Source organism: Abramis brama (assembly GCF_963993115.1).
Source record: "Abramis brama genome assembly, chromosome: 25".
Classification (NCBI taxonomy): Eukaryota; Metazoa; Chordata; class Actinopteri; order Cypriniformes; family Leuciscidae; genus Abramis; species Abramis brama.
Window position 1 is genome coordinate 15,398,950 of NC_139987.1, and position 15,472 is coordinate 15,414,421.

At 37.7% G+C, this 15,472-nt stretch overlaps 1 protein-coding gene across 2 annotated transcripts in view; it reads right to left on the reverse strand.

Moving 5' to 3' along the window:
• alcama (activated leukocyte cell adhesion molecule a) overlaps positions 1 to 15,472 on the reverse strand; it is a 67,481-nt gene that overhangs the window by 8,513 nt on the left and 43,496 nt on the right. For both annotated transcript variants that reach the window (XM_084103697.1, XM_084103696.1), the window contains exons 2-8: positions 11,167 to 11,273; positions 10,777 to 10,996; positions 9,799 to 9,863; positions 6,532 to 6,619; positions 4,527 to 4,700; positions 1,108 to 1,232; positions 820 to 952 (exon numbers count right to left, since the gene is read on the reverse strand). In XM_084103697.1, coding sequence (XP_083959823.1) covers positions 820 to 952; positions 1,108 to 1,232; positions 4,527 to 4,700; positions 6,532 to 6,619; positions 9,799 to 9,863; positions 10,777 to 10,996; positions 11,167 to 11,273 — 912 coding nt within the window. The remainder of the gene's footprint in view (positions 1 to 819; positions 953 to 1,107; positions 1,233 to 4,526; positions 4,701 to 6,531; positions 6,620 to 9,798; positions 9,864 to 10,776; positions 10,997 to 11,166; positions 11,274 to 15,472) is intronic.

The window sequence follows — 15,472 nt, forward strand, 5'->3', positions numbered from 1 at the left end:
TACAAAATATCTTCATGGAACATGATCTTTACTTAATATCCTAATGATTTTTGGCATAAAAGAAAAATCTATAATTTTGACCCATACAATGTATTGTTGGCTATTGCCACAAATATACCCGTGCAACATAAGACTGGTTTTGTGATCCAGGGTCACATTTATGAAAACTGGTAAAATGAAAATGAAACATAGCGAATAGGTAATATTTATGAACTTTTATTTTTTTTCCTTGCTTGTTCACAAGCGAGTCTTTCAAGCCTAGAATTTTAATGCATTTGCTTAAGTGTATCTATTCATGATCCATGAATACAAATGGTTAGCAGATTGAGTAAAGTAGACCACTTATAGAATATATTTCCAAATTGTGAAAAGCTCTTATTGAGGGATTACATCTCTTCAGCTCTAAGCATTAACCCAAAGCATTTAAAAAGCTTGTGAATGTGGATATATCAAATGAAAAAACAAAACAAAATTATTATTTAATTTTTTAAATATTACATTATATTATATGCACTTGTTTACTATTAACACTTTGATGTGCTATCTTGATTATGGTGGAATTGGCTAATTCGAAAGTGATGCTCCATCATGAGACCAAACATTGAGAAACTTTTACGATAGAATTTCAGAGAATGCATTTGGAACTCCAATTCTCTGTATTATAGCTTGGTTTTAAACTGACTGTGCTCTTTCCAAAACCTCAAAAAGATCTTTCCATATCCGTCAAACGCTCCATCAGGTCTTTCTCTAGTGTGTAGGTGCCCTTAGGGAGAGATGGAAGAGAGATAGAGAAGAAGAGAGCATCTTTTTCCCACTCACAGCTCACTGTGACGATCTGAGTGGACTCCATTACTTCATTGTCAAGCAGGGAGCACTTGTACACGCCACTGTCGTCTCGGGTAACGCCAGTCAGAGTGTAGACATTCTTGTCCGTCACCGTGACCTTCTTGCCCTGAAGATGGCGAGAGAGAGAGAGAGAGAGAGAGAGAGAGAGAGAGAGAGAGGGATGGTGTAATTAACCTGTAGGGAAGCATAGAGGGCAGACAGCAGGACCCTGGAGATGAAAGACTGGTATAGTTGCTGTGGACACGGCCAGTGATCTCTCACCTTAATGTTGAAGTTGAAGCTGGTGGGAGGAGGGTTTCCATCCGCCTGGCATTTCAATGTCACATCATCACCTTCCCTAATGGGGCTCTGAGAAACAACCTGTAGATTCACCGTCTCAGTGGGGTCTGAAAGAGCAAGAAGGAGAGAAAACAAACATTAGAAGAAAAAAAAATAGGAAAGCGAGACAGAGGAAGATGGCTGTCATTGCAGGGATGCGGTGTGACTTTCCAACATGTAGCAATAGCGAGCAAAAAAAAAACATTCTCTAAGACACCGCGCCATTCTGCAGACCCCAAGGGGCTTAAACGCCTTCATTTCCACAACCATTTGCAGTCTCTCATTCTCGCCCTCGTTTTCTTACCCAGCAGCCACAGAGCATTTCACATCACATCTTAACCCTGAGGCACTGAACAAACCTCTCAGCATTCAGATGAGAGAGAGAGTGAGACACTACAGCAGACTCGGTTACCGGCATTATGCCTGTTAAAAACCCATCAAATTGAGCCTGGCTACCAGGTGAGACCTTCAATTTAAGGTTCAGGACTCGAGAGATGGCATCATATGCTGGGTGATGTACAGATACGCAGATCCCCGTGAACATGGACCCCTCAAACCAGCTGTAAAATCAAACAAATAAAGCATCAAAGCGCTAGACACAGCATGTGCTACATCTCAGGAAGGGAAGAACCCCCAGCTCTTGACTACCATCCCAATTTGTTTTTATGTCTAGGATAATAAGGCAGATCCGCCTCTAGGGGGTGCTGGTTTGTGTACAAGTAGCCATGTACAGTATAGTAACCTGAATCTACTGGCACAATAAATAACATTTTACCTGAATTTAATTTGATGATATAAAGACTGGTAACCATGAAATAAAACACAAGATGACTCAAAATGCAAATACTGGTACTGTAGATAAATAAACAGGTACTCTATATACATTTTTTTATTTATTACATTGTCATTGCTGGCTGTGCGCAAAAACAATACAGCCCAACTAGGGTAGTCTGAATGACTGTTATGCACCTTTTTTTTAATATATATATATATATATATATATATATATATATATATATATATATATATATATATATATATATATAAAAATAATAATAAATTGGTGCTTGGCTGAAAAATTGCTTGCGATACTCCTCATTAGTAAGTCGCTTTGGATAAAAACATCAGCTAAACTGCTAAATGTAATGGCTTTTAGTAATAATACAATAATCAAAAAGGAAAATCAATTATTTTATTTACCCGTTTCCCCTTCAAGCAAATATTCGTACCCACGTCAAAAACCTGGGGGCTCTCACTCTCGTGACCGCGAAAATAAGAGGGAGCATATCTCGCCTTTCTTAGCTCTTCTTCAATGGTGCAATACACAATTGATTTTAAGATTTTAGTTTTTGCATTTAAAACCTTCCATGGACTCCTACTAGCATATCAGATCTTTTAAGCCTCAATACACTCAGATCCTCTTCTCAGCTGCTGCTCCAAACTGTTCCAAAATCAGGATTAAAAACGAGTCGACAAGGCTTTTTCAGAATGTTTTGGAATGCCTTAACTCTCTCTATCAGATGTTCTCTACACTATCTGCATTTAAAGCATCTCAAAATGTGTATTTTTATTTTAGGCTTATTCATAACTTGGTTACATTAATATTTTCTTTCAAGTTTTTATTTCATTGTCTGGTGTTGCTCTGTATTATATACATAACTGGTTTATTTTGCATTTTTTTATCATTTGTTCATGTTTTTTTTTTTTTCAGGATGAAGCAAATATGTGTGTTGTGCACCACTTTGGTCAGATTTATCGTTTTAAGGCACTATCCTCTATATAAATTTCGTCCATGACTTTAGCAAGGATGCTTTAAATTAAACAAAACTGACAAGAAATACATTTATAATGTTACAAAATAATCTACTTCAAATAAATGCTGTTCTTCTGATCTTTATATTCATTAAAAGTCCTGAAAAAAAGTATCACAGTTTCCACAAAAAATATTAAGCATTACAACCATTTTCAACACTGACTGATAATTTTCTTGAGCCCAAAATCAACATACTAGAATGATTTCTGAAGGATCATGTGACTGAATTAGGCATGTGCCGGTATCACATTTTCATGCTGCGATTAATTGAGTGATTTTTTATCACGGTATACGGTATTATCACAATATTTTAATTGCACATGAGAAACAGATGGATTGGGGGGGATGTAAAAAAATAAATAAAACTTGCATCACAAGGTGTAATTGTGATTGTCAAAACATTTGGTAACTAAACTGAATTTTATTAAGTTTAGTGACAACATGTTACAATGATTACATGGTACAATGACTGGTAGGCTACTGTTTGTATTGCTTAACACAAATTTAATGATTTCAATTCAATACTTGGGATTTGATTTAAATCTTGATTCAATATTGACTAATTTTGGATAAATATTAGGAAGGCTACAGTAGATAGCCCACATGTTTTTGTTTTTTTTCATGAAAAAAAAAATCTCACATAATGCTATGTAACCATATAACCATAACCACATATTCAGCAAAATACTCCTCTTTATCTATTTGTTTTAGTCATCTAACATGCTGCTGGTCATTAAATGGTTTAAATGTAACGTTCTGTGACACAATTGTTATCCTGTTTCGTATCAAAAGTAACCTGCTCTGTCTTGTTTGACGGTCTTCGTGTCCTCTTTGCTCCGCGATTTTTCTCTGCGTGAGAAAACGGATGTGTGGCGTGAGCGTGTGAAGAGTCTCGCGCTGAATGCGTCGAGTTGGCAGCTCTGCTTTTAGAAGCGGGATGGATCCGGATAGATCGGCGGCGGCGTTCCTCCTTCCACCATGCTGCTTCTCCATGTGAGGACTGTTTACATTAGACTAGAAGTGCGCACCGGCTGCATGCTTATACACGTGGCGATTGTTTACATCAGAGTGCGCACGTGTTTCGCGCAGCATATACGCAGTGTTTGTTTAAGCGGTTGATGGAAATTAAGCTATAATGCGCGTTCTAAAAATCTAAATTCGGATCTATTATTTTTCACGGTATTTTGAAGTGCCCGCGATAACAATATCGTGCATATTCATTACCGCGATTTATCGCATTACCGAATACCGGCACATGTCTAGACTGAATACTGGAGGAATGATGCTGAATATTCAGATTTTTCATCATATACATTTTAAAATATATTAATATTATTATATTATAGAAAACAGCTATTTTGAATTGTAATAATTTCACAATATTATAGTTTTACAGTATGTTTCATTAAATAAATGCAGGCTTGGTGAGTATAAGAGACTAATTTTTTTGTGTGAAAAATCTAACCAACCCCAACTTTTTGAATGGTAGTGTGTGTTTAAAAAAAAGAGAGAACTTTTTAATATAATTTGCATCAATTAAGTTACTTACAGTGAATTGGGAAGGTCTCTGGTGCTGAAACCTGGTTGAGGCCAATCTTATGCTTTGCTATACAGGTGAACTGTGATGTCACATCCTCTTTCCTGGCTGTGTACTCCAGACTGGAAGAGGAGCTGGACAGACCGGTGACTGGGTCCTTGGTGACAGTAGATCTTATAATGACCGCTGCAGTCACACACAAACACACATATAGACACATCAGTCATTACAGCTGACTAACACAGTGACTGTCACACTGGAAGTGCCTGACACCATGTAACAACAACAGCTTGAGTCTGTCATCAGCCGTGAGCTCGAGACTTGAGCAACAGTTAAAGGGGCAAGTTCCCTTTCTTTTTTCTTTTTGTAAAGGTTATTTTAGAAGAACAAAACTGCATATACATCTGGGTTAGCAAGAAAACTGGTCAGTCTCAGACCACAAGCTGAGAATACTAAAATACGTAACATAAAATTTCATGTGTATATATATGTATATGTATATGTATTTGTATATGTATATGTGTGTGTGTGTGTATAATATATATATACACTCACCTAAAGGATTATTAGGAACACCATACTAATACTGTGTTTGACCCCCTTTCGCCTTCAGAACTGCCTTAATTCTACGTGGCATTGATTCAACAAGGTGCTGAAAGCATTCTTTAGAAATGTTGGCCCATATTGATAGGATAGCATCTTGCAGTTGATGGAGATTTGTGGGATGCACATCCAGGGCACGAAGCTCCCGTTCCACCACATCCCAAAGATGCTCTATTGGGTTGAGATCTGGTGACTGTGGGGGGCCATTTTAGTACAGTGAACTCATTGTCATGTTCAAGAAACCAGTTTGAAATGATTCGAGCTTTGTGACATGGTGCATTATCCTGCTGGAAGTAGCCATCAGAGGATGGGTACATGGTGGTCATAAAGGGATGGACATGGTCAGAAACAATGCTCAGGTAGGCCGTGGCATTTAAACTAATGCCCAATTGGCACTAAGGGGCCTAAAGTGTGCCAAGAAAACATCCCCCACACCATTACACCACCACCACCAGCCTGCACAGTGGTAACAAGGCATGATGGATCCATGTTCTCATTCTGTTTACGCCAAATTCTGACTCTACCATCTGAATGTCTCAACAGAAATCGAGACTCATCAGACCAGGCAACATTTTTCCAGTCTTCAACTGTCCAATTTTGGTGAGCTCGTGCAAATTCCTCTTTTTCCTATTTGTAGTGGAGATGAGTGGTACCCGGTGGGGTCTTCTGCTGTTGTAGCCCATCCGCCTCAAGGTTGTGCGTGTTGTGGCTTCACAAATGCTTTGCTGCATACCTCGGTTGTAACGAGTGGTTATTTCAGTCAAAGTTGCTCTTAAATCAGCTTGAATCAGTCGGCCCATTCTCCTCTGACCTCTAGCATCAACAAGGCATTTTCGCCCACAGGACTGCCGCATACTGGATGTTTTTCCCTTTTCACACCATTCTTTGTAAACCCTAGAAATGGTTGTGCGTGAAAATCCCAGTAACTGAGCAGATTGTGAAATACTCAGACCGGCCCGTCTGGCACCAACAACCATGCCACGCTCAAAATTGCTTAAATCACCTTTCTTTCCCATTCTGACATTCAGTTTGGAGTTCAGGAGATTGTCTTGACCCGGACCACACCCCTAAATGCATTGAAGCAACTGCCATGTGATTGGTTGATTAGATAATTGCATTAATGAGAAATTGAACAGGTGTTCCTAATAATCCTTTAGGTGAGTGTATATATATATATAGTGTATGTATGTATGTGTGTGTGTGTGTGTGTGTGTGTCTATATATATATATATATATATATATATATATATATATATATATATATATATATATATATATATATATATATATATATATATATATATATATACACACATATATACATATATACATATATACATATATACATACATATATATATGCTTATAACACACTATAAATCTGATTATCCTGTCATGTAATGATATGAACTCACTCTTGCCGTCATCCACCAGAGGCTGGTTGTTCCTCATCCAGGTGAGATCTGCCGCTGGGTTTGCACTCTCCACCACGCATTCCCCCAACTGACATACAAACAAACACACACACAGAAAAAGAAAAAAAATAGTGCATCTGTATTAGAGAACTATATCGAAACTTCTTATGAATTTGGAAGAGGTTCAAGTCTGCGATACTCAAACACTTTCGGTTTTTGCCTGTGTCTTGCACATCTATTTATAGACTCATGACACATAGTATCACATGAGATTGTCATATGAAGTGTAATTTCCACACTTGACATGATTTGAATGTTTTGTGAGTTTGACTCTGGGACACTTTTCTTTGGGACTTTCCTTAATGACGGTTCATGACCTTCAAGGTACTTTTATCCCACTGCTGCTGTACTTCTGGTGGGTAAGTCCCAGGGTGGCCCAGGGAAGATACCTTGATATATATATAATGACATCATCTGTATGAGCAAAAGTGAGCAGGGGTTTAAGGGGTTTAACAATTGTGATACAGGTCTCCTATTTCCTCACTTTCTTTTTCTCGCCCTTTTCCTTCTCTCTGGTTGAGTGAAAACTCTACCAGAGGCCGAAGAGGCTGTGCATTAATAACACGCTGACAGGATCACATGCTGACAAGCTATCTGCCCCAGGATAGAGAGATCAGCAGAAAGAGAGAAGGGTAATAATGACAGGAAAGCAGAACAGACAGCAGGATGATGCATGTGCTCAGGTGTTCAGGGTGGCACGAGCAATCCAAGATTTAGAGGAACCACATCGAGGGGGAGATGGGGCGGGTGAAATCACCGTACTGTGATTCCGATCGTGATCACACACCGGACCCTCTTCAGGAGCCGGACCATGATACATCACCTCTCAAGCACAGAGAGCTGCCTGAAGCCTGCAGCTTCCATTGAGCCGTGGAACAGAGCAGCAGCTCTGACTAAGCACTTTCCTTCCTGGACTCTCTGGGGGATTCACTAAGAATGAATTCTGCTCACTAATGGCAGTGAATATTTGCATATGCTTTCTGCATTGTTTTAGCAACCAATGTAAGAATTTCAGTTTCATTACTAACTCTTAATATTTGAATATTTGAAAAAAAGAAATGCAATTCCATTGCAAATTTTTTTTTAACTAATCTTGCAAAACAATGTTATTTTAGTATTATTTATTATTATAGCATGGTACCACTTTAGTTTAGGGTCCATTTCTCACTATTAACTAGTTGCTTATTATGCATATTACTAGGATATTGGCTGTTTATTATTACATATAAATTACAAACTGCCTTATTCTGCATGACCATATTCTACATAATCCAACCCAATACCTAAACTTAACTACCTTACTAAGTATTAATAAGCAGTTATTAGGAGTTTATTAAGGCAAAACTCATAATTAATAGTTAGCTAATAGAGAGAATTGGACCCTTTTCTAAAGTGTGACCTTTAAACATTTTCAATACTCTGAATTTTATTTTTAATTTCCATTTAAGTTTTAGTCCTTTCAGTAATTAAACTACAACTTATTTTATATCAGTTATTTGCCAGGGCAACATTGTGACAAGGAAGAATGTGTTGCAAGAGACCATTGCCTAAGTGGTGCCTCTTTGTAAATTGGCACCACTATATTACCATAGTAAGTCAAAAGTACCCACCAGTACTTAAACTGGTACCAAGTCAATATAAAAACTTTATAAATTATATAATGATACCAGTCTTTCTGCAGTACAGTTCAAATCGATACACGTTGAGGCTACTGTTTTTACTAACAGAAAATTGTCATCATACTATTATTAAAGGGTTAGTTCACCCTCATGTCGTTCCAAAGCTGTAAGACCTTAGTTCATCTTCGTAACACAAATGAAGATATTTTTGATGAAATCTGAGGGCTTTTTGTCCCTACATGGACTGCAGCGTTATTAAAACTTTCAAGGCCCAGAAAGGTTGTAAAGACATTGTTAAATAGTCCATGTGACGACAGTGGTTCAGCCTTACTGTTATGAGTCGACGAGAATTCTTTTTGTGTGCAAAACCCCCACAAATAACGACTTTATTCAACAATCTCTTCTCACTTTTTTCACTAAAAGAACCATTTTAAGAAATCAATACCACTGTATAGTCTGATTTCCGAATGAATGACTCTTACAAGACGGTTCTTTTAGTGAATCAAAATTTACTAAAACACTAAAAAATAACAGGATCAGTCAATAGTTTGAGAAATGGACTACACTGGTCACTGTACAGAATTTCTCCACTTCTGATCCAGACTCACTTTATAAAATCCCAAATGATTTTAAAGAACCAATTCTGATTAAGATTAGCAATTTGACTCTCCTTAACCTTTTCATGAATAACTGCTGCCATGATCACTGAAAAATATACACAAACAACTTTTTAAATCAATCTTTTGCAAAAGTGGCACACCTGTATTCACTCCTCTCTTTCCAATTTCTTCCTTCTAGAGACCTTCAGCCAGCCACCCTGCATGTTTTCAAGACAAGTAGCTATTTGAAATGTTAAATATTCAGAGGAGGCACTCTTTCTTCCGTGCCCTTCCCCTCTCTCTGTCTAAGCAAGTCTCAGCACTTTGAACACGACAGACCTCGGTGGGTGGCCACGGAAAAAAAAAAGAGACCCATATTGCTGTATACACAACCCCAGCCTTCCCCACCCCACCCCACACCTCCACCTCAGCCAGACTCTAAGATCCTTGCGCCTCTGAACTACATTAAAAAAAGAGAAAGAGATAGATGGAGGAAATGAAAAATAACAACCCCCAGCTCCATTTACAAACAAGGGATGCGTGGGAAGCCTTGTATCTGCTCCAAGTAGTTCAAATCAAAGCTCCTTCCTCTTCTCATGAAACCAAATAATATTACTGTCGTCCTGTGTTTGAGATGCAAACTCTAGACAACATAAAAGTGTCTGTTTCCTATGTAGCCGTGGGTGACAATAGCTCAAGCACTGCCTAAATCAGGTGTATACGCCCCACAGATGCCCCACATTCACTGATGTCCGTATCATTAGCATCGTCTTTGAGCCGCCTCTGACTGTGATAACAGCAGGTGTGTGTCAATGTTGAGACTACTGGAGAGAAATGCTAGGTAATGAAAACAAAGGAACAGGGTTTGGCCCCGCACATTGTTAGTACACTGGCTGGTTTGTGTACTGGAGCAAACACCGTCTACAGGCAAAAACAGCAGCAGCAGAAGTTCTGGGAGTTAAAGGGGCAGTGTGAAGACAGTGACTCACCCGTGTTAGCTTTTCGTTTTCCAGCTCCTTCGCTTTGTTTTTGATTACAGGGGTTGATGGTTTTTCTGCAATAAGAGATAACGCATTGTATATTAGTAAAGCATAGTATCATACTGTGATATGAATACTGTCAACATAATTTATATTGTTCTGTTTGCATAGAATCTGGGAAGTTACTTTTTTAAATCTGGATTCTACATTTAAATAAAGTATACATTTAATTTGGGAACCAAATAATGTCCCTACAAGGACAAGGATTTTGGATATTGCCATCTTTGTGAGGACATTTGTGTCCACACACTTTTAAATGTTTCAGCAAGTAAAGATAATTCTTGAAATTACATAACTACCCAGACCACCTACTTCATTCGCCAAAATATGCATCATAGTGACAACCGGAGCACAGTGTGACCAATATTGTATTCCAACATTCAATTTCCTCCACTTGGCTTTCCATTTACTGTGTGACGAATGCACTGCAAGCAATATCAACTGCAGGTTTTAACTCCTTTTGACGAAAGTTAAATTTTTTACACAAAATTGAATTTAGTAATAACTTGAGTGATAACTATGCCATTCACTGAATTTAATGATTATATATATATATATATATATATATATATATATATATATATATATATATATATATATATATATATATATATATATATATATATATATATATTAGTATGCACAATAAATTCCAGAGAACAGCCAATCTTTCTGATCTATGGTGGAATACAGTGTGCATTATCAATTTCTCTGATATCCATCTAAATGCTTGCAAGCATGTCAAGGCTACACACGTCATTCTCCCACATATCTGACATCTCCACAGCCACGTTGCAATACAATTTGAGATCTGACGCTTACAGTACATTCGGTTTCATCATAGACTAAAGCAGTGTTTGAATAATCTTATTCTCCCCTTTGATTTATTAAACATTTTGTGTGAGTGTGTATTTTATGTATACTCACTGTAAACTTTGACTTCCACAGGGTATTCGTCCAGGTTGTCTAAAGACACCACCATGCAGGTGAAGACTCTCTGGTCGGTCAGAGAGCCCTGAGAGATCAGCAGGCTGGAGTTGGCGGTGATGCTAACCCTACTTTTGTAGCCGTCCGTGGCGGACACGGTCGCCTGCTCTTTCTTAGCCTGTTTCACAAGTAGATCACCGGGAGTGCCATCATCTTTCACCTGAACAAGATAACAGGGCCATTAGCAAACCGACAAACACACATTTAGGACCTATAGAGATTAAATTAGAAATCAATATGATGGTGAGAGTAGCTGTATATTGCTTGGCTACCCAGACAGGGCAGAGTAACAGCCCAGATGCTTAGTAGGATACAAAGAGCAAAACTCACATATTTCCATTTGGTGAAAATAATGTCTCCTGACTTGTTATTTCCATTGTTGCATGGCACTTCGATGGTCTCACCATACAGACCTATAACTGTCTGCACACAGCTCCCTGGAAAATACAAGACAAGAACATCCTGTTTTAGATGCAGGGTTGGTATCAAACAGAGAGGCTGTGAAGCATCGACAGAAATTACTGTCAAATGCGACGCGTGCATACACAGAACATCAGGGCATTATCTCATCTCCCAAACAGAGCAACAAGAAATGGGAGGGAGGATAGGTCTTGTTTTGATTATTCCCAAAACATGTGCACGCTATGCATCTTAATTTTAAATTAGATGTGTTAGCAGAATCGGAAAAAAACAAAAAGCACGTTCAATGCAAGGCAACCGATGATGAGTTACGTGCATGCAGCAGTTCTGCATAAAAAAAAAGGTCTGAAATTTTCTCATGGGAAGTGAGAGCATGCATGTATGCATAATTGTCGGCACATTAGCTTGTGCGTTTAGGCACGGAATGAAATAACAGACGTGGAAGCTGAACATTGTCATCTGGTTTGATAGATTGCATGGTTTCATTCCTCTGCCGACATGACAACGTTGTTTGTCACTTGTGCCGGTGAGCTCTGTAAACATCCTACTGTCTTACGCAGATAAGCGCTGACAATTACAAACAGTCGATTATAGTCTGAAGCGCAAAAAGTGTTGGCAATGTGACACGAAATAGCTGTTTTTTTTTGCACATTAACAGTATGAATTGGAGCCTGAATCTACAGTTCCTCAGAGTGTTGAGTAAAACTTAGTACTTAAAGATTGCAGGGCCCTTTATTAATGGCCTGGTGAGGTTGTCATGGCGATGAGGCCCCATGTTCAGTGGCACGGTGGATTTAGGTAAAGCAGTATAAGGGGTTGAAAGGTCACGGCTGAAGGGACTTCACGGTCCACCCACTTCCATCAGCGCTCCGTCTCCAAGAGAGACTAATCAAAGAGCCTGAACAACGAAGGTTCAAATTGTGGTCAAACCGAAGAGGCTAGCTGTAGGCAACCGCTCTTACGCACACATTCAGCCTTGCCTCCAGGGCGATTGTTTCCCATATTCTCAACTTTTCATTGTGATAGCAGTTTTAATATTGACTGAGTGGCTGCACTGCAGAGGATAAAAGAGCTGATAAGCAGAAACAATACCGATATACAGTAGACACACTAGAAAACACATACACACTCACATCAATTCAGCAGAACAGGTCATTTTGAACCACTGAATACAGACTAATCTGCACAGAGACTGCATTTCACTTTACACAACCTGCCTCTGGATACAGGAATACTGCCATTAAACAAGCAATCAATTCGCACACAATGGCCAATGTGTTGGCTAAAATAATATTTCACAAAAAAATAATGTTCCAAACCGGTATGCTATTATTTGTTCTGTTGAACACAAAATGATTTTTTTTTTATTGCTCCCCCCCCCCAGACAAAGTTTAGAATAAGAATATAAAGTCCAATATAAAGTTGGAATTGCAAAATGTAAAGTTTGCAATTGTGTAATATAAAGTCTAGTTGTATGATTTAAAGGTGCAGTTGTAATACATAGCGTTCTAAAATATAAAGCCACTATATATACATATACCAAAAAATAATCACACATTTACATAAACAAACACAATAAAAAACACTCTTTAAACCGGCATTTATAAACAATACCATAAAATACTCCTTTACTGCAAAAACATTGCAAAAATAATGTCCCTTCACAAACAAAACATAATACCTCTCTACTACACCTTTTCATTTCAAATTATGACAAATCATACTAAATTTAAATCTGTAATTACTCTTGATTTATTTAAATTAGAAAAAACATTAGTACATCTTGTCCAGAAATGTCTTCAATCTCATTCTTCCTACTCGCATAAATTAGTATATTATCAGATACTCAGAAGCCTTTCTCCTAACATATTTAAAACCACATAAACATTTGTATAGAAAATTCTTCATTAAAAGACTTTAAAAAAATCTAGAACTATAAATAATGGTTTCAATCTGTCACAATATAAAATGCATAAAAAACTGCTTCTCTACTTTAATTAATAAAATTAAAAATGCGCTCTAAATAGATTTCCCTGCTCCCAGCAACGCAGGTGGCGCTCAACACATAAATGAGGGAAACGTGAACATAAGTTAACTAGCTTAAGAAAAAGAGGTTTTTAACGGGATAGCGGACAGCAGTGTGAGTAAAATAATAGATGCCGAGTACTGCCGGTAAGAGTTAAGTGCACAGGTAATACCAAATACGTGCAAAGCCACTTGCAACGCCATCACCCTGATCTCATAAAAAAAAAAAAAAATGTAATTAAAATGTGCCATTTACTTTTTGTGCTGTTTTCTAAAATTTTGGACTTTAATAAAGCGAGAAAACCTGCACTTAACCTTTTATTGGGCATTTTGTTTTCATAGTTAGACAGATATCGTGATGTATCATTATAGGATAAATCGCAGAATTGCTGTATCGTGATATTATCGGTATCTTGAGCCATGTGCCATGTATCGTGTATCCTGTATCGTATCGTATTGTGAGGTACCCTGTGATTCCCACCCCTAGTGAAGAAATCGGCAATATTACCTTTTTTTTTTTACTCTGATGCAGAAATAGGTTTCCATACTTTTTTGTCCTTTTTGTGGATTGACAAGACATCTTCACTATGAACTTAATGGAAAATGGCCATTTCAAAATTCCCCTTTTGTGTTGAAAGGGGAAAAAGAATTAGCATATGGGTTTGAAAAGACATGAGGTTGAGTAAACGATGACAGAATATGAATCTATGAATTAACTACTCCTTTAAACAAGCTTGGCAGTCACTCTTTCTTGAACAGGTTCTAATATATGACAGAAGTGAGAAACCTTTTTCACACACAATTTTTTTTTTTTTTTTTTTGGCTAAAAGCTTTGAGCTATTAATACATCCAGTGGAAGAACTGAGATGGTGACAGCTGAAAAGGACAGGTGTGGAAAGTGTTGTGTACATAGCAGGGTCTACATTAATCTAAAGACTATTCACTGTTTGGATAGCAGACTGTGCTAAAATACATCACAGCACACGGGCACGTGATACCTGCACAGGTGGGAAAGCACCATGACAACAGATAATCTGCTGGACGATTCTGACATTGAATAAAGACAAGGAAAGAGGATTATACAGAGAAGACTGTTTAAACACAAATGGATGAACCCTTCTGAAACCTGTCAAAAACATGATTGCACTGTTGAAAGAAACAGCTTAATCTAGCTGAAACTGGTTTGCTGGTGTAAGTTGGTCTTCCAACCTGGTCAGGCTGGTCTGATTTGCTGGTTTAGGTTTTAAATGCTAGACTAGGCCAGCTTAAACTGAACTCGAAAACTAGATTTCAGTCATGATTTATCATGTAGTTGACTAGTTTATGTTGATTTTTATTCTTTTTTTCAGTATGAGCAGATATATGTGCTTTAATTTAGTTTCCAAAATTAATTTAATTTTAATTTAATTTCATGCGCACGTTTCAATATTATAATACCAATATCATAATTTGAAGCATCACTGCTACTGTAAAGCAATACACATTCAGACAAACCTCTCTATCTGCTGTGTCGTGTCTCACAGTGTTTTTTTTGTTGAGTGGCCCACAAGCATTGCGCTTTCAAGTTTGTCAAAGTAGAAATAGTCCTGCTTTAAAAAACGAGAATAACTGCAGACCATAAAACCTAAACTAAGAACTCATAATGTATTAAGTCAGAACAGTACGAGATATTAAATAATGTCGGTTACCTAACAGTTGATGTACCCCATTAACTTCCATAGTAGGAAAAAAATAATATGGAAGTCAATGGGGTCCATCAATGGGGTTCATCAACTGTTTGGTTCCCAACATTCTTCAAAGTATCTTACTTTGTGTTCAGCAGAAGAAAGAAATGAGTAAATGATGACAGAATTGTAATTTTTAAGTGAACAATTCCTTTAAGTAGAAATATTTCCATTTGTAACAAAACTTAACAAAAAACATTCTAATGCATGAATGTCAAAGTCAGCCATCCAATGGAGGCATTCAAATTTTAACATGTCAAAAAGTCTCTTATATCTCTGCATTATACAGGAAAAGTGTTAAAGTAAGGGAGTTGAGAGAAAGTTCCAGAGACCAGACATGTCTGAAGTGAAATCAAGCCTGATTGTTGCTGAGTTGTTTCTGGTTTTCAGAAATGTCGGTGGCGACCTTATTTAAACAACCCGCAGCGACCACATCTATCTGACTCACTGCAGAGAGTCATACTGTG